At 44.7% G+C, this 26,970-nt stretch overlaps 2 protein-coding genes across 2 annotated transcripts; both read right to left on the bottom strand.

Moving 5' to 3' along the window:
- Nucleotides 1–1,233: 1,233 nt before the first annotated feature.
- On the bottom strand, nucleotides 1,234–11,963 carry LOC146195795 (uncharacterized). Its single transcript, XM_084596276.1, has 3 exons — nucleotides 11,831–11,963; nucleotides 8,063–8,170; nucleotides 1,234–1,451 (listed from the first exon to the last, which is right to left on the bottom strand). Exons 1-3 carry the CDS (start codon nucleotides 11,906–11,908, stop codon nucleotides 1,296–1,298), a joined length of 342 nt encoding a protein of 113 aa, XP_084452402.1. The 5' UTR covers nucleotides 11,909–11,963; the 3' UTR covers nucleotides 1,234–1,295.
- Nucleotides 11,964–12,248: 285 nt separating this feature from the next.
- LOC146195794 (uncharacterized) lies at nucleotides 12,249–24,442 on the bottom strand. Its single transcript, XM_084596864.1, has 5 exons — nucleotides 24,350–24,442; nucleotides 17,720–17,823; nucleotides 14,441–14,539; nucleotides 13,673–13,775; nucleotides 12,249–12,346 (listed from the first exon to the last, which is right to left on the bottom strand). Exons 1-5 carry the CDS (start codon nucleotides 24,414–24,416, stop codon nucleotides 12,249–12,251), a joined length of 471 nt encoding a protein of 156 aa, XP_084452990.1. The 5' UTR covers nucleotides 24,417–24,442.
- Between the last annotated feature and the right edge of the window lie 2,528 nt (nucleotides 24,443–26,970).

Raw genomic sequence — 26,970 nt, 5'->3', positions numbered from 1 at the left:
CATGAGCAATAGGGAAGAAAAATGATGCAACTGGTAACCGGTCAAATTTTTCACTGATCCAGCATTAGACCCGCATCGCATTCTAGATCCTAAAGGTACTTCCTAGTTCTAGATTTGTCCAGTTTCATCACTTGATTGCAGCACTCGTGCAGAGGAGACCGCATAAAAAATCGCAAATACAGGTTAGCTGCACCATCCAGAGGCTGAAGTCTATTGATCTCTTAAAAGAGAAAAAGACGACGACGAGGTGCGTTTTGACGCCAGCTAAGAAGGCTAATTATAAGCTCTGATATTTTTTTCCTCGGGACTGGTTATTTATTAAAACACCTTTTACAAATGTTTTTTCACACCTTCACGTATGTTTCATACTCACCTGTATTTCTAAAGAGAAGGTATTTAGGTGCTTCTTCATTTAGTAATAAATTGCATCTTACTATTATGGTATGATTTTTCTATAGGCGGATTCATACCTCAGTTTTCTGTTAACCGTAAATGCTCCTCCTGTGGTGGCAATGTATCAGGTTCTACAGGTCTAGCACTGCATCCGCCCCCCTTCCCGGGCCCTTATAAAAAAAGAAAGCATACAACTATAAAGCAATGCTGCGCCCTTATGTTTCGCTATTGACGTCATTAGGCGTTAGAGAAAAGACCTTATTTATGTCGCTCATGCGTTCATACAGAAGATGTGGAAAAATTTGTTTCCCGCTCTGTTGCTCCCTCCCTCTTCAACATACCTGCCCGCGTAGAGCATAAACCTGTTCTAAATTTCTATAACATTTCCACCTTATCTTGCAAAAAAAAAAAAAATGTGTTTAAGCGATTGGTAAAATTAAATGTCGTGCACAGAATACTCCTTACATGCCCTATTTACGTAACGGTTAAATCGTCGTGAAGTCGTTCACACTCAGAAAGTTCTACAATTTGTTTATTCCATTCATTTCATTCCCCCCTCCCCCCTTAAAGCCGCTGCTTGTATTCTGAAATGGCCATTAACGCATATCTTGCTGTTTAATATTATAGCATGTAGCGAGGATTTTGTTGTCACATGTACGTGCCTTTTTCATAGCAACTGATAAATACTTTTTTTATAAAGATAATTACTTTTGAATTATAACTGTATCAAAAGCAGGACGACAAAGCCGTTAGAACTATTCTGCAGACATGGCGTGCCCGCGATGAATTTTTGATGACCTTGTCCTGCAGAAGAATGCAAACTCCAGAAGTGAAACATGGAATAAAACTTTTATTAACACGTGGAAGGCAAGGCGTAACCTTTCTTTTTAAACCCCGCCTATTCAGTACTTTTCCATAGGCCATTTCACGGTCTTAAATTTCTTCCTCATCATCATCTGGATTTTTAGTTGAGGATTCTTCACTGCCATCGGGAGCATTGGTTGCCTCCTCGTCGGCTGAAGGTGCTGGACTTCCCGGTGGTGGTGGTGGTCGAGCATCTGCACGCAGCACGAAACAAACATTTAGGAGGCTTCTTAAACTTCACATCTAAGGGTGGGACACAGCAGCGTTTATGGTCCCGGTTAGTCGTTTTCCGCTTAAGATCGTTCACATTCATTCACTCTGCTTCTCGCTTGATCAATAGCCTTTTACTTCACCCTCTATCGCCCAAACATACTTGTTAACATGTGTTCTTAAGACGTTAACGACCATCGACGTAAATATAAACCTCCCCATTAGACTACAGCCACACGATGTTCTATTCGCCCCGCTAGTCACTCAATGCCCGGACAAGTCACCTGCTGACTACCACCTACTGGAACTTTGCTTGGAAATTTTATTTTCCACAAAGCAGTCAATCTGCTAAATGATTTTTCTAACACTATCACGTTATAATCCGTTTCTGTGGCAAATTAATCTACCGGAAAGACGTCAAGGATGAGAATAACGGTGCAGCACAGTCACTAAATGCAATCGTCTAATGTTCGCTAATAAAATACATGGTTTATGAGGAAGTTTTAAGCTTTATCGCGCAGGGCAGAAGGCCGTTTCAACAGTTTTTGTTTTATAGTTTTCGCTGTAGGCATAATCGGCTTAACATTCTACCTGCCAGTCACGGAATGCAGTAGTAGAGACGCTACGAGTAACTGGTTGCAAAGTGGAGATGTAAATCCCCTAGTATGGACTTTACGAGGTCGCAGCGGGGCACCAGAACAAGAGGACCAGTGTAGTAATAATAATAATAATATTAATCATTGGTTCACAGGAAGAGAAAGGCGCAGTATCTGTCACACTTTCCCAGTGGACGCCTCAACCGCGCCGTAAAGGAAGGGAGAAAGGTGGGAGTGAAAGTGGAGGGAGAGAAAGGTGAGCCGTAGTGGAGGTCTACGCAGTGATTTCGACCACCTGAGGATCTTTAACGTGCGCTAACATCGCACAGCACACGGACGCCACTTCGTGTTGCCTCCATCGAAACGCAGCCGCCGTGATCGGGTTCGAACGCGGGTACTCCGGCCAGTAGTCGGGCGTCTTACCACTGCACCACCCCGGCGGGGCACCAGTGTAGCATGCTTCTCAAACTGAACAGCCCGTGTTGTGCGTGGTGTGCACGCACCGTTCATCTTTATTTTCTTGTTTCGCAGGGTGAGAACGCCGATCATAGCGCCTCCGCTTTACCGCGTCGCTGAGCGTTACAGCCCTCCCTCCCACATACACACATTCACTCGGAAATGCGAAAGGTGGGCGCCAACGGCGCAGGGATGAGGGTTCTTCGGTGGCAGGTACGTTGGCAGATAAGGCAACAACATCCGAGGAGAGCTTCTGGGGAGCTGTTTCCAGGCATCGGGTTTGAGGCGATCCAAGAAGACTACCTCTTCACGACCATCCCGCAGGATAGTCGCCAACTTGGTCTTCTTGTTGAGGGCGTGGTACGGGCCGCCGTATGAGAGGGTACGAGGCGCCTTTACAGCGCCTCGCCATAGAAAAGCATGCGTCGAGGTCGCAAGGTTTGGATGCACAAAGACCTGACCATGGCGAGACTGGGCACAGGTAATGAATACGGTCCTGAAGGCGTTGAAGGTACTATTGGTGCTTGGACGCGGTAACCTAAGGAATCAAAACGTCTCTTGGAATCTGCAGTGGTGCACCAAAAAACAGGTCTGCCGCGTAACAGCCAATATCACGACGAAGAACGGCGCGTAGGCCAAGGAGCACCATAGGAAGGTTGTCAGCCCAGTCTTCGCGATCCAGGCGAGAAGTGAGGGTACTCTAGAGCTTACTATGGAGCAGTTCGATCATGCCGGTTGCACAGGGATAGCATGCTGTGATGCGGAGTGCTGCACCCTTTCAGGAATTAGGAAAGGGAACAAGGCGTGGGCCAAAAGATGCAACTAGCGGCTTAGTGACTTGGGCTGAGTGGCCAGAACGATCTATAGGTTCTTCGCTCGCCTCTGAGGGGAGCGGACGTGCGTTTCGTTCTCTGCCGACTCGGCGCATTTCGTCTCGCGTCAGTCGCCTTTCAGCTCTCGCCGAGCGCTCACTCGCCTTCGCCTCCCTCCTGCGCTGGCTCGCTCTGCTCGCCCCGTCGCGACCTTCAGTCCTCCTATGCTCCGGTGATTACCGTCAAAATTCCCTGGTCCTTTTTGGTCCATCCTCGCTGTCTCGTCCAGCCCTCTAGCCGAAGCAAAGCCCGGATCCGTCTCCCAGCCTAACCCCCGACCCTTGGGCGTGCGAGTGTGTCCCGTGCTGCGGGGGATGCCAGGTCACGCCCTGCCAGCACACCCTCCTCCCTTTAGGAGCTTTCAGTGCGGCCCCCTTTGACCTTGGTCTTCGCCTGAGGCGCACCGACGTCTCCCGAGGCGAGCCCCAGTGCTGGTCCGCACTCGCGGCTCTCCGCCTAGGCTCCCTGCTGCTCCTTCGGGGGCGCAGTCCTGCTGGCTCTTGCCAGTTTCCCGTGGACCGCAAGGTGCGTGGGCCTCGACGCATCCAGCGTCACATGTCGCTTCTGCGGCCCTCCCTGCTGCTTCGGCAGCAACCCCGGGAATCTCGTGCTCTCGGGCCTCAACGCGCCGCCCTGCCCAGCGGTTCCTGCAGCGTCCCCCGCCGCGCCTCAGCTTCGGCTGAGGTAACACTGCGGTTCCTTCCGCTGCCTCCAGGGTATACCCAGAGACAGTGTCCCGTGTGCTTCACGCTCACGGTCCTCGGAGTGCCATCTTCCCAGATGACCCCTTCCGCCGCGCCGCTGCCCAGGCAGCGGTTTCCCAGCGGCCGCCCCAACTGCCACCCGGACATTCTGACGTGACAGTATACTGCGGTTCCTCTACAGTCACCCCGGCGTCTTGATCTCTCTTGAGACCAGGATGCTTATCGAGCAGCATGCTGCTCGCACCTAAGCCGACCCTGCACAGGGCTGGGACTTGCCGGACGTGGTAGCACTTGTGTTGTGTGCGTTACCCGCGGGGCACCCAGAATAACCCTCTGTGTTCTGCGGACCTCCTCGCGGTGCTTCCGTGCTTCGGCCCCTGACTCTGTGGACTATTGCTTGCGCGGCCTCTCCCCCCCCTCCTCTCAACCGTCCCCTACCCATTCTCCTGGATACCAGAGTGCCGCCGCTCGCTCAGGCTGGCATACGTCGTGTCCAGTACTCCATCCCGCCTCATCATAGTTACCACCACCACCTATAGTGCAAATGGAATCGGTTTATGAAGTAATGAACCCGGAGGATGGCTACTTAAGATAAAAGAAAAACTATCGAGGCTCTTTGACAGCCTAACGTGCACTAGATGAAAGCCTTTAAAACGCCGCATCGACTGCAGATGGCTGCCAGTTAGTCACTGTTGGCGCTTCCTTTCTGCCTCCCTAGCTTTTGTCCCAGGCGAAGCATTGCGCCGTTGCAAACGCTTTCATTCCGCATCTTTCGCCTCAGTACCAGGAGAAGCCTAGAGCCGCCGTTGAGGCATTCGTTCATTGATCTTGCTCCATTTGGTATTGAGGGAATCCGCCTTCGTGTGCTTATCTGAACCGCTTTGTGCAGAATCACGGCCACCTGGGATCCATCCGACTCATTCATTCCACTGCAACGACACGTCTCTTGAAGGAGCGCCGTCGCAGCGAGTACTCGCTTCGCCTACCGGTGCAGGTGACGTCAAAGCTGTGCATGCGCTTCGGCGCCGTCACCCGTCGTCGAGGATCGAGGAGAGTGTTACCTAGCAACTCAATGTTGTTGCTAACTACCAGGGTGGCAACTACTGTGTTACTGTTATTACCAGCTGTTTTTCTTTTTCTTTTTTCTTTTCTTTCAGCCTTTGAATGTATGGCCGAACGGCCACCGCGAGTATGAGCGGGTAAAGGCTTTCGCGTTAAAATGGGCAATCTAATGGTGGGCGTTCAGAATGCACCCCACAGAGAGGTAAAATTAAAAGCGTATGAGAGGAATGCGCCTATTTGTGAGGAGAAAATGTGAGGAAAAGAGAAGGGTGGACGTGTGTTCGTAGAAATTCAAGGGACAGTATCAGTTGTACGCTGTAGTCGTGAGCAGAAAGTCTCGAGCGTGCCTTCCGCGTGTGGAAGTTGGAAGATCATATGGAGTGTTGGAATAGAGGCTATGTAGACGGTTACCCAAGTTGGCGGCTACCTAATGAAAGGGTGAGGCGGTATTAGCGCTCAAGATATTTCTACCCCTTATCAGACGTGCAACTTTTAAGCCACACAAGGACGTTTTGACGGCTTGGTTTAAACTGGGCTTTATAGAGGTAGTTCTTATGACATGTAGTCTCCAGCCATATGCTATGAATGTTTGAGCATATGTGTGAGACAAATGAGCCATAAATTAATGTTGTAGGAATGCAGCGACCAGCAGAGTGCACGAACGATAGTGTAAAAACAAAAGGGGCGCCTGAAAAAGGAGCTATTATCGTGGCTACATCATACCTTTAATTAATGGCAGGGATGAAGGAGTCAACAAGTTGTCTATGGTGACATCTGTTGGCGCCGAACAGAAGCGTGTTCGCGTCGCCCCTCACCGTTCGAGACATGTTGGACGAAGCACAATGGTAACGCCTAAATTGTACTAATCAAATACTGCGAACATACTTAGTGCTAATTGAAGGACCGTTATGCCGAATGATACGGAGTAGAGTTTAACCGCACATAAATACATATCACTCCTCTCTGATGTTCTCTACTTCGGCATATCGCAAAACCAAACTAACTAAAGAAATGCGCTTAAATTTTGATTTACCTAGACATATGATCGTTGCGAAGTTTTAGAGAATTTTACATCTGTCTTAGAGCAGCGCTAAAATTTTGAAGCTCTAAGTCTCTCTGCGTATATCTTGTGGAAATATAGGGGTAGCAAAACGTTAGAGCGCGTTCATCCTAGTGGTGTATAAAACTACCCAATGTTATTAGGAAGGAGTAAATTGTGCATTTATAAGCAAGAGTATCAAAAAAACTGATTTTCAGTGAGTGCGATGATAGCAGAAGTGAAGAAAATAGCAAAACTACAGGCATTTTAAATTATGTTTTATTATGACGAATGTATGAAATTGAACTTGCAGTTCACCGTATTTCACTGTGCGTATGCTGCATGCGCTCGAAGAAGAAAAAGGGCTTAACGAGTTATTTCAAAAAATAACCTTCGCCTAGGTTTGCTTTAATGCTGAACGTTACCAAGCGAGCTCTGCTATGCGGAATGTCGTAATGACGAGCTTCAAAAATTTCGGTCATGTAAAATTCTTTCGCGTGCATTATCACCGCACAAAACAAGTGCAACTTGGGGTTCTCATTCATCGAAGCCTGACCACTGCGGAAAAGATAACTTTGTATTTCTTATGTCTTGCTTAGATCATTGAAGGCCTAGTAACAACCCGCAAATGCATAATGTGAGGGCAGACTGAGTAAACTCCCAGTTTTGAATATATGTCCTAGGCTCAGTCATCGGCTTTTCTTTTCTTTCACTAGCTTCGCCGGAGAACATCCAGCACATCCAGCGGTAAGCAGCCATTTTGTATCTCCCCGTTATTGAGAACGGTATCAAATTAGGCGCGCTATAATAGCCAGAAAAAAAATACGAGTGAGTGGTAAATACCCTAGTGTAGACGATTATCATGTTACTGATGGAATCTATTGGCTAAAGAAGTGCTGTTTGAGAAAGGATGGTTGGACGTAACGCTCATTTTCGACGTTTTGATTTGATTATATTTCTTAGCTGCATCGAACGGCGATATGGCGCCAATTTTCAATGTGCGAAAGCTTCGTAATAATGAAGTAAGAAACTATAGTGAGGCTTAAAGTAACAGAAAGAAACCTCTGGCTATGTCACTTCTGTATAAAAGGTAAAATAATAATGTGCGACATGACCAAAACAATTAAGTTTGAAACAATAGTAGCTTTAAACTCGTGACAATATGGCTCAACATCTGCTTGTTTAAGTCACATCCACAGTTATTGGTAAATGTGGAAACTGGAACTGATGACAGTTTCGGAGCATAATTGGATTGTCACTATGCTATTTGACACGCATGTATCAGAGAAAAAACTATTCAAGAACACCAGAACAACCGCAGAGAATCAAAGCCATCGAGTGGTCTACATTACGGCACTTTGTTTTATGGAGTTCGCTTTCCTCCTCCTAGAAGTCTGCACGAGTAAAAAGTTGCAATAATCACTTGAGCCATTTATCAACCGCGCTTAGTCACCACGGAAAGTTCATCAGCAATTCTTGGGCGTATTTTTCATTAAACGCTGCATGTTTTTAGTTGAATTGGGAGTGCGAGAAAAACTTTAAATACGAAAAACCACAATTACGCAGGTACAAAACTACATGATATGAAGTTTGTGAAATAATTAATATACGTTGCGGCAGGGGACAAATATTTAAGAATTTAATTTACATTTTCTCAATGACAATGTGTGGGGCATAGTTTGCGAGGCAATGCGAAATCCTAAATATTGAATACAGATCTCTGTGAACTCACATCCAACGTAAATGCTCAAGAACAGTATTTAGATAAAACATTTCTCTTCGTCTCATTTTTCACTATTCACAATCGTGCACATTCCCACAATTGCAAAATTTATTCAAATGTTTCTGTTGAAAGAAGCAACTCACTATCTTCAGATGACGGAGGCAGGGCAGGAGTCGCTTCTGTGTCACCGCTTGGGGGAGTCGGTTCAACGTCCTCGGTATTCGGTGGGTTTGACCCAGCCGCCAGATCACCTTTTTTCAGAACAGAGAATTCTATTAGCACTGTATACTTAACACGTAGGAGCGAGAAAAACAGTTCGCCGATGCATTATCTCACAAATATACACATGAACTCTGAACCACGGCAGCTTTATGCGGTGTGCACTTTTGTTTTAAGTCTTGAACTCTATTATCGCACTAATTATTTGCACGAAATGAATGAGGCGCACTATTACGAAGCACTGTGAAGCCTGCTCGTATACGTCTCCCGATAGCATTAAAGTTAATAACGTAGATAAACCTCCAAAAACATCGATACATGCTTCGCACGTAAATGTCAACCAATTCAATATTATTTTCTTAGCTGAGGAGTTCACACATGTTTACCTGTAATGAAAATAATTCCTTCCAGTCTTTCCCGCGTGCCACTATTGCGAATATCCCTACGAAGGTACTAGCAAAACTAGTACATATAAATATGGGATGCCGAGAAAATTATTGACCTGTACAACACAATTTTTGCACTCGCAAACCTTGTCTCCGAAGACCCCAGGCTTTCGCTACGCAAAAGCGCGATTTTCTACAAGCGTAAAGTCGTCAGTGAAAACTTCTCAACTAATGCAAAAAGCGAGCTTACGACAAGCAGTGCAACGCGCTGCTCAACCTATGAAATGGGAGAGTTTGAAACGATGCTCAGATTGCCAGTGCCGATATGGCATTTGCCCGTGCGGTATGCGCGTGGTGTGATGAAAAGCTACAGCATCACAGGCGGCGATACACAACAATTATCCATACTCGACGTCAGCAACAGGCACGCACTTCATGGGGATAGCGACAGCTCTTATTCCGAAAGCGACAACCTCATACAAAATTCAAGTCGGCGGGATCAGGGCAGCCACTAAGCTGGCGCATCGGCCCATGCTTCCTTGCAAAGGCGTCAAAAACACTTCGTTTACGTGCCACAGAGCGAGTAAACGAGGCAACGTCCACCATGTTTACGAGCATATTTGCAAGAGGGGAGTGTTTAGGGTAACGTTCTGAGTTCTTCCTATCAAGTCTGAACCTGACTCGTTCGATTCCTTCTTATAATACACGGAACAAATGTCATGGGCCGTACCTTTCTGCCGCACTACACGGTAAGCATTCACTGATATACAATCTACCCCATTACCTTAACATTTCGCACAAGAAGAACATCATACTTGAAAAGACTTCACAGCATAAATTAGTAACACTTATTCCTTTGTTTGAATGTGCATAGTATTCGCATCGTGATTAAAACATATATGTACAGCTTTGCGTACCTTCATTCTACTTGAATTGTATCTCGGTTGATTATAAATGCGTTTCCTGTACATAAAAATGTTGAGTAGTTTCTTTTGTCAAATTATGTCGACTGATAATAGAGGCATAACTTTATGCAATGTTAAGGAATTCTGTGGATCTATTTCTTTGTGCTTGCGAATGCGCTCTTCCACTGCCGTTGTGATCAGCTGCTGGACTATATACTCCGGCAGAGGGCGCAGGGTGGCTCTCAAGCTGCACCAATGCAGCTTTTAGCCCTGCGCCCTCTCTCCTTTGTTACTCATGTAACTTTGTGAGAGTTAAAAAAGGTATCATTCATTCAACGTTGGTGCTACCGCGAGATGGAGTGATTCGAGGGGAACTCGGTATTGGAAACTAAAAAAGGCTCTGCAGGACGGAGTGGACGTTCAAGTCGGCGCGTGTTTATGTATTCGGCGATGTGATAAGCATAACGTTAGCCTTATACCTTTGCGCATACGAAAACTAATTATTTCACCAATGCGTCTGCACACTTGGTCCACACCGGTGACCTGGCTACAATCCACTCTGCTCGAACTGTAAACACCGACTAGACGAATCACCTGCAAGTGCAGTGCGATCGCTCAGTAAGGGAGTCCGACCAATCATACTCTGTCAAATTCGTAATCTCTAGTATTCGAATATGTTGAGCCGGTTGGCTGCATCAATTCGAGTCGTGTGGAGTGATGCCTCAAAAGGCACTGAGAGCTTTATATATGTCAACCACAATGCGCCCCCATTTCGATGCACTCAAAAACAGCTATAGAGAGACGTCTATCTTGGAACCTTCGGCAGGTAATTATTTTTCTGGCTAGAAAATATACCTAATACAGAATTGTGGGACAGCTTTCAGTGGCTACCGTGTAGATCAAAGCACCTGCAGTGGTTCCTAATGGTAACGTGGCATGTTGCGGAAAGATTTCTCCCTTGACTGCCTAATTATATATTCTGTTAACATGGTAGCAGATTTACTCGTGCAAAAACGTCGATCCTGCATAATTGCAGCGCCTTCCAACGCTGCTTTGGCAATGCACATTGCTTCTGCCTTACAAGACAAGGCGTCACTCGCAAGCCAAAGCCCCCTTATCTAACTCACTGCGCCCAGACTCTGTCTACTGGTACGAGCCGGCGTGGTCGCACAAAATCTCCTGCGCCGCGTCACCGACATGTTCGAGCTCTTGCGCTGTAGGGGCGTTGTGGGCGATGTACCGGCGGGTTGGTTTGTAGGGATGACCGTCCCAAAGCGACTCAGACTATGAGAGACGCCGCAGTGCAGGGCTCCGGAAATTTTGACCACCTCTTCGGGTTTTTTAAGGGCCCTGACATCGCACAGCACACCGGTTCCTTGTTTTTCTCCTCCTTCGAAGAGCGACCGCTATGGCAGGGATTCGATCCCGCATTCTCGGACCCAGTACATTAACGCCCTAAGGGTCAACGTTCTTATTGGATTATTTTTTTAGCTGCATAAAATGGCGATATGGCCGCAATGTTGAAGCTGAGATAGCTTCGTAATAATCAAGTAAGAAACTATAGTGAGACCTAAAGTAACTTAAAAAAAAAACCTCTGACTGTGTCACTTCTGTATAAAAGGTCAAATAATTATGTGCGGCATGAACAAAACAACTAAGTGTGAAGCAATATTAGTTTTAAACACGTGACAATACGGTTCAACATCTGCTTGTTTAAGCCAGGTAAACAGTTATTGGTAAATGTGGAAACTGGAGTTGGTGACAGTTTCGGAGCCTAATTGTACTGTCACTGCGCCATTTCACACGCATGTATCAAAGAAAAGACTATCCGAGAACTCCCGAACAAGCGAAGAGCAGCAAAGCCACCTAGGTGTTGTCTACAGTACGGCATTATGTTTTACGGAGTTTGCTTTCCTCCTCCTAGGAGTCTGCACGAGTGAAATGGTGCAGTAATCCATAGAGCTATTTATGCAACCTATGCTTAGTTATCACGGAAAATTCATCAGCGATTCTTGGACTAATTTTTATTAGACGCTGCATGTTTTTTTTTTATTTTGGAGTGCAAGAACAACTTTAAACAGGAAAAGCCACAATTGCGCAGGTAAAAAACTCCATGCTATGAACTTTGTGAATTAATTATCATATATTGCGACAGGGAACCAATATTTAAGATTTTAATTTATGTTTTCTCAATGACAATGTGTGGGGCATAGTTCTCGAGGCAACGCGAAAGCCCAAATATTGAATACTGATCCCTGTGAACCCAGACCCAACGTAAAAGCTCAAGAGCAGTATTTAGATAAAACATTTCTCTCCGTCACATTTTAAACTTAGCATATCCATGAACATTTGCACAATTGCTAAATTCATTTAAATTTCCCTATTGAAAGAAACAACTCACTATCTTCAGGTGTCGGAGGCTTTGCAGGCGTCGCTTCTGTGGCCTCGCTTGGTGAAGTCGCTTCAACGTCTCCGGCATCCGCTGGCGTTGGCTTAGCCGCCAGATCACCTTTTTTCCAGAACAGAGAATTCTCTTAGCACGGTCCACTTTATAGATAGGAGCGAGAAATATTTCCCCGATGCATGCTCTCGCAAATATACACTTGAACCATGCACCACGGCAGTTTTATGTGGTGTGCACTTTTGCTTTTAGTCTTGAATTCTATTATCGCAATAATTATTTGCACAAAATGGGTGAGGTGCACTTCTACGAAGCACTGTGATGCCTGCTCCTAAGCCTACCAATAGGATTAAAGTTAATTACATAAAGAAACCGCCAAAAACATCGATGCATGCTTCGAACGTAAGGGCCAACCCATTTAGCACTCTTTTCTTAGCTGAGGAGTTCCCACATGTTTACCTGCAACGGAAGTCATTTCTCCCAACCTTTTCCCGCGTGCCACTGGTGCGAATATCCCTACGAAGGTACCAGCAAAACCAGTACATATCAAATATGGGGTGCCGTGAAAATTATTGACCTATACAACCCAAATTGTTTACTGCCCAACCTTGTCTCCGAATCCTCCAGGGTTTTGCTACGCAAGGCTCTATTGTTTACAGGCGTAACGTCGTCAGTGGAACCTTCCCAACGAAAGTAAAAAGCGAGCTTACGATAAGCGCTGCAACGTGTTGCTTAACCTGGGGCAAGGGAGGTTTTGAAACGTTGTTGAGATTGCCAGTGCTGATATGGAATTTTCTTGCGCCGTATGCATGCGCCTGGTGCGATCAACAGCTAGCGAATCGCAGGCGGCGATACATCCATATTGTCCTTACTCGGTGTCAGCAACAGGAACGCACTTCATGTTGGATAGCGATAGGTCTTGTTCAGAAAGCGATAACTTAATACGAAATTCAAGTCGACAGTATTAGGGCTGCCATTCAGGTGGCGCATCGGCAGCATCGGCAGCTAAAAAGATAAACTTGAGATGCATATAGTTTGTATAACTTAAAACGTCGATCTGGCATTTCAAATCTCTTTCTTTACCTTAAACTTGCGTTTATATTCTCGTTGCTAGCTTCCACCACGTGCTGTGGCCTTTAAGAATTGTTAACGTTTTCATACTCACCTTCATCATCGATGGTACATGTGATTTAAAAAAGAAAAAAAAGGTTACTTTGAACAAAGACTGATGAGGGCAGAGGCCACAAGACGGTACAATTTGGATAATGTTTTTACATGCGCTGCAGCCAGAGGATGTGCACGCTTCTTTTTATATAAACAGTTATATAAACCCTAGCGTAGTCTATTTTTAGCATTCATTTCACTTGGCACTGAGAAGCTATAAGTGTCTCCAATTAAAGTATTGTCCCTGATATAATGAGTATATTTTTCTCTGACTGAATCCCCGCATCGAGGTTTCACTGTTACACTATTAGTGCAAGATCTTGTTTGGTAACACCACGACATCAAATATAACCATTATATATGCAAGACGGAGCGATAACCACCCTTTTTGTAAGTTTCAGGACGGTTTTAAATGCTACCAATTAAACACCTTGCGTATCCTTCGCAAGCACATAGTACATTTCATCCACAGAATGAAAAAGAACAGTTAACCGAATTCTGCTCCAAACCAACTCACAGTAGCTTAATTTAGGTAACAATGCCTGAGGTATTTACCCATATTGATTAAATCAAACCACTTTTAAACCTTCTAAGTCACTGGCTCATCTTCGTAGCTTCATTTAATCCGTAAAAGCGCACAGCAAAGAAACTTTGTAGTTGTTTTTATTTCTTTCTTACCTGGTTTCCTGTCAAGATGCGGTCCGCTAACGTCGACAGGTACCTCCTTTCCGTTAACAATGCACACCCCACTTTGGCAAGATCCTGGTTCACCAGCAGGACTCTGTTAATCAAGGTAAAGGGAGATGAAGAAACCGCATATGTGCAGACCCTTCTATTGAAATCACCGCTTAAAAGGGATTCACTGAATGATTAATTATATTGTCGCCGGGTCATAAAGAGCGCGCAAGACAAGTAATTAAAGTTAGAGTAGGTAGAGCTCTACTTACTTGCCGCGAAACGTTTTCGGTTCAAATTGTGACAGACGTGGTTTCGGTTTGGTTCTCTGCTCTGGCTTTATCAGTGAGAGTCCTAGGTACCTTGACCGGTCCTGACCTCTTGACCCCTGTTCAGTCGAGCCGGCTCGACCCTCTATATACAAATTCCCTTTACGTAGTTCATCATATGTTGCATATTATCAACCAGCTCACCTAGCACTATTCTGCCTATATGCCTGAAGGTGAAATTACCTGGCCCGTTTATCTGTTTCACATCAGCCACTTTACCGACACTCGAGCAGCGGTTGGAGCTCTATTGAAACTGGAGGCCCTATTGGAACTGGAGGACGTATGAAAAAACTTTAATGTACTCCCAATTTCCTTTGTTGGAAATATTTTCTCCAACTGTGTTATGACGCAGCAGATACGAGTCATTTGAGGTGTTCGATTGAAGTGCACCCCCATAACCCCATTCTTGCATGGCGTTTTTGTTGCTCGTCACATCACATACCTGGCAACTCGTTCCGTCGAGTATGATTCCAAAGAACCACGTCCCGTGAAAATGTGGAGGTTGGCAGAAGTAGATGCATTCCGTTTCCTTCTCATTGAACTGCAAAATTGAAGTACATTTGCACTTAGGCACCGAAAAAAACTTGTGAAAGCAATCATAGGCTATCCATAAAACCCCACTTTATGAAAGCGTACGGACATGCCTGTGCGCCCTAAGGTCAGCGTCTCTTACTCATCGCCGAGGTCCCCGTAGGGATGGCGAAATGGTTACGGCGCTTGGCTACTACGCCCAAGGACGCTAGATCAAATCCCGGCCTCAGCAGTCGTTTTTCCATCGAGGCGAAAAGCAAGGCGCTCTAGTGCTGTATTATGTCGGTCCTCCACTACTGCGTCTCTCAAAGCCTGAGCCGCTTCGGGACTTTAAACCCTACACCCCAAACCACCACCATCGCCGAAGCATGCTTAAAGGTTCGATTATCGTCTCATCAAACCGTCTCAAAGAAATTCGAGGTGGCAGCTCCTACAATCTTTTATGGTCTCGTGAGGTCGCAAGACCCTGCCGACCAATCCCTAACTGGGCATATCACTTGCCAGCGAACATGTCATAAAGCCATTCCTGTCATTTTTATGAAAGCGCCGCCAATGACATTAAAGATAACAACGCCGACCACAACACTTTTCTTCCGAACGAGTCGTTTTATATGACAATAATACATTTGAGAATTCTTACTGAAACACTAAGTATGGTGTCGTCAGCAAACGTCTTCACATTGCAAGCGCTAAATGCTTCGTGTCCTTTTGTGTAACCCCAAACATTTCTATGAAAGTCACCTTAAAAAGCATTGATTACAAATGCTTCTCCACGTAAATGAATAACCCTTCGCTTTTGAACCTATCGCGTAGTACTGGAAGGGTCATTAGAGATGGCGGTTATCCGACAGCTCTATTGGCTCATCCGGCAATTTATATATTACTAGACTCGAAGCATGGGTAAAGGACAAAGAGACGGAATAAGCAAATAAAACAACTTTTGACCCAGCGGTTTTGTGGTGGGCTTCTTTCGAGTCTTATTCAATTTGTTGCAGAGTTTATGATAAATCACCACTTCGCCCACATGCTACCTGACTAAAAAGAGAAGGTAACCGTAAACCTTACCTTCGACCACTAGAAAGATATGAATCAAAAAATATTTAAAATATTTGGCACACGTTGTAGATTTTACTTTAGGGATATGACCCTGTAGTTTATGGCTCCTGCCTGCAGCTTCATTTACGGATTTTCGTTTACGTACAAGCTCTTATTTACCCATTTATTCAATAATCTAGGCTGTGTCTTTCTTATCTAACTCATACTTATCGCCTGCAGTCGCACGACACCACCTTTTATCACTCACCACCAGACATAGGTATAACGCGCCTCTTCAGCCAACCAAGACTTACAAGCGTCCCTACATGACCCAAGCGGTGTGACCCCTTCTTAGACTACCATCTCAAAGGTTGGCATCTCATGCCATTGCGTCCAAGGCATGATCCCATGACGTCACACCATCCGCCAGCAAATCAGTGCGCTCTTGATAGGCAGGTCCGTAACTACTCGCTCAAATGACACCGATGCCGCACAAAACATGATGTCATTGCTGAAGGACGGAGCATTTAACACAATAGAGCGAAATGTGAGCATTGCGTTCAAAACTGCAATCTGAGAGCACTCAAGCTGCTTTTACCTTTTTGCGTCTCCACGCTTTGCAGTATACCGTACTTACACAAATACCTTTCCAGATGGAACGATGATTTGGTAAAGCTGCCTGTAGTGCTCCTTAGAATCACTCTCGTTGAGCAAAACCGTTTTATTGGACTGTAGCATGACATATTTGTATCTTCTATTTATTCAGTTACTATCTTTTACGCTTAAATGCATCTCAAGGGAGTTTTGCACTAAGGGAATGTTGCGTAATGCATATAATGAGTGCATAGTGAACGACACTAGGTAGAAGCATATTTGAGATAGTGTCCAAAAGTCGACTGTTTAAGAGTGCCAGTGGTTTTTTTGTGTGTGTGGAATCCTGTTTTCACGGCTGGGTAACACCACAGTTCTTTTTTTTTTTTTTAGGTGAATCTTGCTGTTATGATTCGCCCGTCTAGAGAAGAATAACCTATGATCAAAATATGTATTGTAATTGCTGTTCGCCACAGTAGTCGTTGATGCTCTTTTCATTGTTTGATTACTCAGAATATTTTTCTGAGAAATAATGAGACTACGCATGCCAGTTCTGCAGTACTCAGTTATTTATGTATTATATATACCTACTGCTGACCTTGAGGCCTATATATAGTAGTTGGACGTAACACGTATAAACCAGATCTTCATTGATAAAAATTGTACAAACAATACAAATTCCCCAAGAAGTTTCAGTCACCACTCTATGCAATGTAATTATTTAAACAATGTTTGTAATGGCTATAGAATTCCAAGCTTTCAAATAGGTAAAGCACACAAACCGGGCAACAGAAAGTGAAAGCGCATTTCCAGAGTACATTGCATGGACATACAATTACAATCCCTATGCTTGAAAAACGTTTTTAGAGGAAAGTAGAAATAGCTTTTTTTTTTCTTTTTTTTCAAAGGTTGTTCAGGTTGCTGCCTATAACAGAGGTTCTGATAAATTATTCCATTCTGCTATCCTGCTCGCCAAAAACAAGCATATGCAATAATTCACGGCATCAGGGCTTAGTAGCGATATTCATGGCTTGCTCTTATGTGTTTAAGTCGTTTGGCGACTATGTAACGGCAACTTTTAACATAGCATGGTATAGCACACATTTGCATGCGATCAAAATTTATATCTCCTTTTATCATTGAATCATCCAAGTTCAGCCAATTTTAATGAAACATCAAATAACAAGAAACTATCATGAAACGGTCGGGTGTTGATTTAACAGTTCCGCTCGCCAGTAACAGTATACTCAGCTAGACGTCAAATTATGCCATTCATAGTATGTTGGCCATGCCGGTAAGAGTAAATAACTATGAAATGCCGCACTTGTTGCAAGCAATGGGCTCCTCAGTTTGAAAATCCCTGATGGCCAATTAGGTTGAAAACTATGCACTGTTTAGTATCACAGCAGACATTAAAGTACCGTTAGTTTTCAAAAAAAATATGTTTTCAGAGTCGCAAAACACATTAATTCAGACCAGAAGCAATGTTTCTATTACGCCCCGGTTCGTCTGCAACTTTAAAGGAAATATGCATGCACACACAATTAACAAAGATATACTGCACCGTTGTTTTATTAAATCCAAATGGTATCTGTCCTCGTCTCTTCCCTTGGCATCGATTACTGGGGTGATCGTCGAGGGGTGCGCTAACTGAGAGTCCAATAATTCCTGCGTATAGAAGACCATTGAATTCGAACCGCCTACCTGAATAAATGTTCCTTTTCTCCGCGCTTAATGTTCTGTAGAAGGCACGTTGACCGTCTTATAATCTGGCATATAAATTTACGCAAATCCTACAGCGTTATGTCATTAAGGACGCAGGCCACCTCAGAAAACCTTTCAATGGTAGCACGTCTGTACGCACCGTTTCAACTACTGATCACCATGCTTCATTAAACACATAATATGATATGGGGAGTCCATATCTACTGGCTAAAGATTTCACCTTTATTTTAGGGCCATTACATTTGAGTGCACTTGGGCATACAGTTTTATCAGCATGTTAGCTTCGCGCAAAATAGGCAGATCTTTTTGGACCTACTCTACTATGCAGGATTTTTTTTTATGTTAGGCACCTTACCTGAAAGGATGTAATCCGTTGAAAGGGACATAGAAAAGTAATTTGTTCTAATCGCAAAACCTGCAACACTTTGTTCCTATTGAGGTCACAGATTTTTGTGTTTCAGCAACACAAGCATTAGCAAATTTCTTTGATAAGCTCCTGTAAAAATGTCACGGAAACAATTTTCTTCGCTTATCCTGCCTTTTACACCACTGTATTCCACAATTGCCTACAAATGTTTTCGGTGCACACATGAAACGTAACCTAATGTAGCAACTCCGACACTTAGCTCTACATTTTCAGCCATACGTATGATGGTGTCAGCCTGAGTAATGATGAAAACCAACTCGGTGGAACATTACCTCTACGAGACAGCATTATTATTTAGAACGCTGTATATACCTAAAGGAGCACTTATCGTTTCCTGTGACTAGCTGCCAGTTACTGAATATTCGTAGCATCTTAACATGTACAATAGTGTAGACATCACTGCGTGTGACCGAACCATGTTTTCAGAAACTCGCACAATAGCAGGCCTCTCTATATATTTTTTTAGTTCCTAGAGAATGGCACAACTTCTGCTTTGACAACATGCGCTTTGTGGCTGCTCCACTAGACTACTTTTGCTTTCCAAACACCCTGATTTAACGAATATTTCTTGTTTTCAATGAAGAGCACAACTACGGTCAGAGAACAGAACATGGAGAGTTCCAATCAAAAGCTGATAATGACAAGAAAAGCTGCAGAACAACCAAACTGTGCAAATGAGTGCGCGATTTCCGGCAAGATTAGGCAAAATATATTGAGGGGCAAAAACAACAATTGAAAGTAACAGGCCTAAAATATAACTCACACAATTATTTATTTTTTTGGAAGCTGTTGATCGCTAATAGGTTTCTCTCGGTAGGTTCATATTAAGTCCAAAGTTATATGTTTGCACTCTGGGAGTGTCGTATTCTAGTTTGTATTGAAATATCAAGATATTTTTATGCAGTACTGTCCAGCTTTGACATTTTCAACAAGTTTCGTAAATTAAATTTCAGTTCACAGTAGCGCCATTGTCAACTTGTTAAATAATGATATGCTGCCCTCAGAAGAGCGGGTTTACGCGACCTCAGAAGCGCATCGTTCGCTCATCATTCCGCGATGTCCACGTACCCTGTAAATGAATGTTTTACCAATCGCTATTATGTCAATTTCCTGGTATCGATTCTGGCTCGGTATCGATCCTGGACCCATCAGGCCGCCATCGATGCTCACGATAAATACCTCGGGAAGAGACGACCAGCCTGCGGGGACGTCTGCGACGAGTCAGCTAATTCCTCGGGACGGCCTGACGAAATAAGCCACCGGCCGCACCGACGCGAGCCGCGTACGTTTTCTGGAACGTTTGATCAAGATGTCGAAGTGGCTCGCACATCACCAACGAGTGACCAAATATAATCGCTGAGACAGGACCTTGAAACTGGGAAATGTAGGTTTCTTTCTTGCGGGCACAGAACTCTTGTGGATCGAGAATCACGCAGATTGCCTTACTATTTGGAAGATTTTAATGGAGAAACTGAGAAACTACTTTGGGGACTTCTTTTCGCGCAAGAAAAAGACCGAACACTTACACAACGAGCCCAGCTGCCAGGTGATACATGTACCATGTACATAGAAGTACTAAAGATTTTCAACCCTGTTAACCATGCCATGAGAGAAAAAGTTAAGGTTCACCGCCTTCTGAAATGAATTGCTGAAGATGACTACAATTAACGCATTACGAAAGAAAATCTCGCCACTCCGTGTGACGTCGTCCTACATTTCAGGACGTCTGAGGTGTTAAAAACTCAGCTCATCGCCCCCAATTTTCGTCGTCTTTCCAACGTCGCAATCGTAGCCAGTGTCGAGGTTACAACCGTGATGACATGGCGTCTTTCATCCAGCCAATTGCCCAAAAACTAACCGAAAAATTCCAGTATACTACCTTCCACACCGCCTACAATCAATGTGCGCTCCAGATGACGCGTTTTGTGTCGCCACCATTGTGAGCCGGACCGAGCTACAATCATTCGCGATGTAGTACCGGCGGCGAATGAGCTACTGACCCCCTCCGGGGCGCGTTTTCAAGCCGCTCTGTGAACTACGAAGCACCAGGGCTATGAAGCTACTACCTCTTTTTCTCTTCGCCGCAATATCTTTGCTGCCTTTGTGGACAATTCAACCGACCCCCGCGACGGAGCACTCATTTCCATTTCGCTTTTCTGACAATCGCGTTTTAGACACTTACTATTTGCTGGTTGAAAACGTTCCAGAACGCCGCGAAGAAGAATGCTCTTGTACAAAGGGAATCTGAGGGAACAACACACGTGTGGATGCTAAACACATCAAATGAACCTGTTTTTACTCCCATTTGGCATGACACTTACTTCATTTTATACATATGACGCTCTGAACATCCGTTCTCTGTCGATGACATGCCTGCGAGACAGCCACTGACTTCTCTGCCAATATCGACTGTATCATAAAGAAATCGCTTACGTCATCCGGGCATATTGCATTACAGCATGTTTTCGCTTAGCATTATTCGGTGTTTGACTTCGCTCAGCCAGCCACTCCCCCTTTGCTGCCAGTTTGTTCTCCGAAACATGAGATTAACACCGGCACTACACCGTCTATCTGACAAAATTTACATTGTGATTTCCCTACAGAGCGTAATCGCCGAACAAGTACCCGACAGGCGGCAGAAAGACGTCCTTCGGGAGTCTATTCCATGGGCTTCCCCAGTTATGCAGATTCGCGAGAACGATAATTCGCGGCGTTTTCGTTTTGTGTCGATTAACTGGTATCACTAAGTAAGGCGTCTACCCTTTTCCACGTGTAGAAGACGCCGTTGATTGTCTTCAGCTTGCGTCGTACTTCTCGTCAGTTGACCTATGGTAGGCGTATTGGCAAATACCCATGATCCGTCGTCCCAGAAGACGTCAGAATTTGTTACACCTGTACGAATTTAATGTGATGCCTTTTGGATAATGCAATTTCATGGGTACATTTGAGCCGTTCTTGGGCACTCTTTCATGGCCTTAAATGGGAGGTAAGCATGTGTTACATTGACAACGTCATCATTTGCGGCAACACCTATCATGAGCATAATTAACTACTCAGTGTTGGGCTCCCCTGCATTGCACAATCTGGGTTGGTTTTGAACTCCAAAAAAATGTCATTTTAGTGAACGGAAAACACTTCTCTTGGATTTCTTGTCGATCAAGACGCAATACGGCCCGACCCACAGATGATATATGCTGTGCGTGAGTTCCTGCAACCCCTACTCTAAAACACCTGCGAAGCTATCTGAACCTGTGTTCCTATATCCGTAGATGAGGTTTCATAGCGCACAACAAAGAAGGGACACAGCCCCCGGTGTGCATTTTCAACACGTTCTTGTTTGTTGTGCGTTATTGAACCCCATGTAGATTGCCCACTAGCGCGAACCCTGTCCCTTCTACTTCAGTCGGTTCATTTAACGATTCGCTCAGCTTGCCCATCCCTTGACTTCTCTGCTTATCAAGGACACTTCACTTATATGGTCGTCTGCATGTGCCTCTGCCTTACAGAAGCTGAAGTATATGTTAACATCTGGGCCTGTTCTGTGCCACTATGACCCAGCGGCGCCTGCTGATATCCACAGGGATGTCAGCGGCGTCGGTGAGGTTCTTACCTAATTTCATAACGGCCTCCAGCACGTTGATGGGTATGTAAGCCGCACTTTGACAAAAGAGGAAGGGAACAACACAGTAACGGAGTTGGAGTGCCTGGCGGTCCTGTTTGCGGTCCAAAAGTTTCGGCGATATCTACATGGACGTCATTCCAATATCACCACTGATCACCACTCTCTGTGTTGGCTTATTGCCTGCGCAATCCATCAGTTCGACACTCTTGTTGGGCCATGCAGTTGCAGGAGTATGACTTTACGGTCTCCCAGGCCTCCCAAGCTTCTCATCAAAAGCACAACAGCCGCCACCTCGACAACTCCTTCTTACCGGCATCCCTTGTGTTGCTCTGTGTGCCGTCTCGCCTTATTGGGCTTTCAAAAAAGCTTCTTTCGCGCTATCGGGATCTGCGCCCCATCATCCACAGAGGGATTGCCTCACAGAGCGCATGAATGGAACCTTGAAGAACATGTTGTCAATATACGTTGACACTGACCATAAGAAGTGGGACACAGTGCTGCAGTTTGCCGCGTACGCGTATGATACTGCCCAGCATGAGACCACCGGGTAATCGCCATTATCTTCGTATGCCCTCTCGCCACGCACATTTCTCCACAAGGTAAGGCCATTTTACATCAATCCTAATAAATTCTTTTCAAAAACTCTCTATCATGCAGAAGCGCGCCGACTTGATCGCCTGAGAACCCTCAGCACACAACGTCGTATTAAGGTACGCTACGATGACGGCCGCATCGCAGTAACATACGCTCTCGGTGATTCCGTTTGGCTCTGGACCCCTCTGCGCCGGCGAGGCCACAACCAGAAATTTATCTGCACGTATTTCGGTCCCTTCGTCGTCCTCGAAAGTCTAGGTGACGTCAATTACGTCATCTCTAAAGTTTGTTTGATTCGTGCCGCGTATTGCCATTCCCTGAAAACTGCAGCAACGGAAGTGCCGGGTGGCGTCAATAAAAATAAAACACAACAAAAAGGAAGTAAATAAAGATGAATGTTTTTTTAGTAAACATTGCAGTGCATAAACTAAAACGCATACGCAATGAAATAGCTTGGTATAATAAATTTGCTTGCAATAATCCCCTGATCATGACAGTTGCGTCCGTCGCGCCATCTTTCGTGCATTGAATCAAAACGAATACGAGCGCATTTAAAGACCGCATTACCCGTCGCTTCTGTGGCGAAATATATTAACACCACGTACTTGATTGTAAGACATGTGTTCGATTCCGGTCGGCGCAATTTTGTATTTTGCTCAATTCACATCAATGAAATAAATTACGACCAAATTTTGGGGGTATGCTCCCCTTTAGTTTGCATAATACCATGTTTTTTGTTCTTAAAAGCAGCAAAACGAACAGCGAACGCAGCCGAGATGTGACGGTATTACAACGGTTACACTATTCAATTACCTTCACCGTACTGGATTCCTGCCTTCAGTGAGTGTACGTTATCTTAAGGTTGCGTTCAGAGAGCGCTCTCAAACATCAATCGCTTTTAACATGCTTTAAGGTTTTTTTGTGGATTTACGCCGCGGCGATTTCAAATTGACTTATCAATGTCGCAAAGATGGCGCGATGGACGCCACTGATGTATTACGCTCTTTACAGTAAATAATTTTATTTCATATAACTATATTATATTACATTTCAGTTTTCGTACTGCGCTTCATGCCCGAACAGAAAGTAAGCTTGTGTTTTACTTTTGAGTGACGCACCATGGCACTTCTGTTGCTGCAGTTTGCGAGGAACGGCAATACGCATTGCCGGTGCCGCTAGACCCAGGACGCCCACGTCACCCGGGTAAAACCTTGCTCTCGGCCTGCTGAATAATGTAGTTGCTCGAGGACGAGCTTTGACTGAACCGGAGGAAGAGATATGTTGCGCTTAGAAGCAGTTAGATGAAAGTGAAAAGTTTGAAGAGCGGAGGCACGCGGGTGAAAAGCTAACTATTCACTGACACTTAAGCAGCGTCTCCTCACCCTGTAATTAAATTACTTTTAAATCGCTTTTTTTAACAGTATTACAAAGTACTTTTTTTTTACCCGACGACCTTATTGAAGCCTTTGATATCATTACTACCAAGTACATTTGAGCAACCAGACACTACCTGTTCACTCCATTGAGTTCTATAAATGTTTCTCCTCACTGCTCGTCAGTCGTGGAATGTATGACGGACCTTAGACTACATTTTATTTCGGAGCATTATTATCTTATTGTGCGATTAAAGAGCTCCCAATTGTCTTAAGTCCCGCCAATATTTATTCTCACATGCACCATAGATTTGCTACATATCCAGGACGCATTAATTAAAGGGAATAAAATTCAACTATTTCGTAAGCAAAACTTTTTCGTAAACTCAGCTCGTCAAACATTCGGTACTCTCGCTGGTGCATAAAACAAATCGATGTAAGTGTAGCGCTTACCGAAAATAATGATTGCCACGAAAGCCATCGTGTACGCTGTACCTGTCAACCAGGATGAAGTGTACATGATTCTGTGCTTTGGCAGAGCAATATATATACACGTATCCACAAAAATCACTTCCTAGCATGGCGGATTCCGCTTCGGGGAACAATAGCTTGGATTCTTAGAAACAATTTTTTATATTTATCTTATTTCACTGTATTCGGATGTCGGTGCTGTGACGACGTCAGATGTGCCAAACCATTGTGCTTTGTATACTGACCTACAAATACCAAGAGAAATTTCATCAACAAGTTCTAAAAATGTTTTTTTTTTATTTTGGGATCTTCGGCGTGCTAGCCAGCAGGATTGGTCATTAAAGAAACAAAAAGAAAAGCAACTTGTTAGAGCGCCTACAGCCAACGCTCACCTCTAGAAGAAAACTTTTTTACAGAAATGTAAGGAGGCAAGCACCGTACCACATAACTAGCATTATTCTCAGTTATGACTCAGGTCTAAAACATACAATTACAAATACAATTAAAAGTGTGTACTTCAGAGTATATTGGCTTTGAGTCATGGCTATGACCATGACCGAAGCTTTCGATGCGATATGACGCATAATTATTCGAACGGCGCGAAAACATCCCTTCTGGCTCCTCATTGTTTGGTGTCGAAAACTCGGCGCCGCCCGCAATTGTGGACCATTAACTGCTTCACGCAGTCAGTTCTTGCGACACGGCCCCCCGAGAGTTGTGATACGTGATAGAGGCAGCCAGTTTACTGCCAATGTAATAGAAGAACTTTTCCGTTCATGGCATCAGGCTTGAGGCATTTGACCCCTTACCAACCTCAGACAAATGGTTTAACAGAAGGCACCAAAAAACTCTCGCCAATATGCTTACAATGTAATGTCGCGGACAAACGAATATGAATCACGTTATGGCGGCTAGAATTGTCTGACGCGGTAATTGTCAAAAGATAATGCATGCTTGTTGTATACGCTTGTAATATATTTATTTTCATTAGACGATGCGACAGAAGTGTTTGAAGCGTGGTTCATTTTATTCTGTCCGCGACTGTAGACGCTTCGGAGAATAAAAACTTAGACAGTTTTCCCGTTGAACACATACGCAATCACCACTGCCTGGCATGAGACCACCAGATACAGACCGTTCTTCCTCCTGTACGCCCGCTCGCCTCAACGCCATCCTCCCATTTTAAACTGAGGATGACCCGTGCTTAGAGGAAACTTTCTGCCTGGCTGAAGAACAGCGCCGGGTAGCCCGACTGCGGACCTTGGCATCACACGACAGATCGAAAGCTCGCTATGAAGGCCACCATCGCGAGATAACCTACCTGTCCGTTAACCTAGTCTGGCTTTGGAAACCTGTGAGAAAGCCGGTCTTACACCAGAAAATGCTGGCACGCTATATTTGCCCAAACGGGATTTTAAAATGACTCGGTGAACTAAAGAACTAAACCACCAGATAACGCGTATTACGACCAGTGGACAACGTTCAGCAAACACTGAGGTTACGCATGTCGCCCGCATGAAGAATTGTAATAGTCGAGACAACAACTAGCTTCCCCGGAGGGCTTTGTTTGCGGAAGGGGGGGGGGGGGGGGGGAGGGAATGTTCAAACTAGATGGATAGATGATAAAGAACACGGTGTAGGATGACGAAGTGGAAGAGTGTGGTAGTTGGGGTACCCTCTGGCTCTAGTGCACCGTTGTTTGTTCGCAATATGATTGCCTTACGTGGTGACATCAAGAGCGCTACATTATAAAAAAGAAACCTAACTGAGCCTCGCATTAAAAGCAGATATACGAGCCCCGCCATCTCTGCCTTACCATTCGGAGATTTCTATTAGTTTTTGAAGTTATTTAAATTTCAGTTTGTCGAAATAAGCATTGGGCTCCTGCAGAATATCTGCGCTTATGTATTTTGATCTCGTATTATAATCGCGAAGAAGAAAATGGTCGTAGTCATTGCCTACAACTGTAGACCCTCATCCCCACACTTCCACTTGTTGTCCAAACAGGAAGCTTGGAATTAAATAAATATTGCTTTAGTACGCCGCGCGGATTTTAAATCACTGCCCGCAACCAGCCTGGCATTGCGTACAGCCCGCTCCGCGCATTGTACTACGGGCATCGGCGCCATCTCCACGAGGCATGAAACAAATAAACCATACCGTTACCTAGCCTGCCTGGGCTAAGAGTCGCGTTTCTGGCTTGGGATCCAATGGTACCAGTGGATTAGATACCATCTCAAATGTAGTGACCAAGTTGGCCAAATTGGTCATGGCATGTAGACATGAGATCGCCCAAACTTCCGACCAACCAGTTCTCTGCTATGTGAACTATCATCTTCCAGGGGAATTTCTATGGTTTTAAGAGCATGTGGAAATACATGCTGCTGGTGGTTCTAGTACCTGGACTATAGGAAGGCTTCCGACAAAAAAAAAATAATTTCAGCAACGAACTGCACAGTAGGGCGGATTTGTGTTGTGTTGTGTTGTGTTGGGTTTTTTGGTGCATAAGCAACTAAGGCTATCATGCGCCACAAGCAAGGTGAAAGTTTTCTTTTGCAAGAAATGGGAAAATGAGTGTGTTAAAAACTAATTTGTTTAAAAAA

The sequence above is a fragment of the Amblyomma maculatum genome, chromosome 3, assembly GCF_055883805.1.
Source record: "Amblyomma maculatum isolate TAMU_Amacu chromosome 3, ASM5588380v1, whole genome shotgun sequence".
Classification (NCBI taxonomy): domain Eukaryota; kingdom Metazoa; phylum Arthropoda; class Arachnida; order Ixodida; family Ixodidae; genus Amblyomma; species Amblyomma maculatum.
This window is presented reverse-complemented; position numbering and strand designations above follow the sequence as displayed.

What these genes read in the sequence shown, in the direction of transcription:
- LOC146195795 (XM_084596276.1), bottom strand. Translation starts at nt 11,908, where the DNA reads ATGCCGGAGACGTTGAAGCGACTTCACCAAGCGAGGCCACAGAAGCGA. An exon ending in GCCTCCGACACCTGAAGATA is followed by an intron (nt 8,171 to 11,830) that starts GTGAGTTGTTTC and finishes TTCTGAAAAAAG; the next exon opens with GTGATCTGGCGGCTGGGTCA. An exon ending in GCCTCCGTCATCTGAAGATA is followed by an intron (nt 1,452 to 8,062) that starts GTGAGTTGCTTC and finishes TGCTGCGTGCAG; the next exon opens with ATGCTCGACCACCACCACCA.
- LOC146195794 (XM_084596864.1), bottom strand. Translation starts at nt 24,416, where the DNA reads ATGTACACTTCATCCTGGTTGACAGGTACAGCGTACACGATGGCTTTC. An exon ending in TTGGATTTAATAAAACAACG is followed by an intron (nt 14,540 to 17,719) that starts GTGCAGTATATC and finishes TCAATTTTGCAG; the next exon opens with TTCAATGAGAAGGAAACGGA. An exon ending in TCGACGGAACGAGTTGCCAG is followed by an intron (nt 13,776 to 14,440) that starts GTATGTGATGTG and finishes CTTGATTAACAG; the next exon opens with AGTCCTGCTGGTGAACCAGG.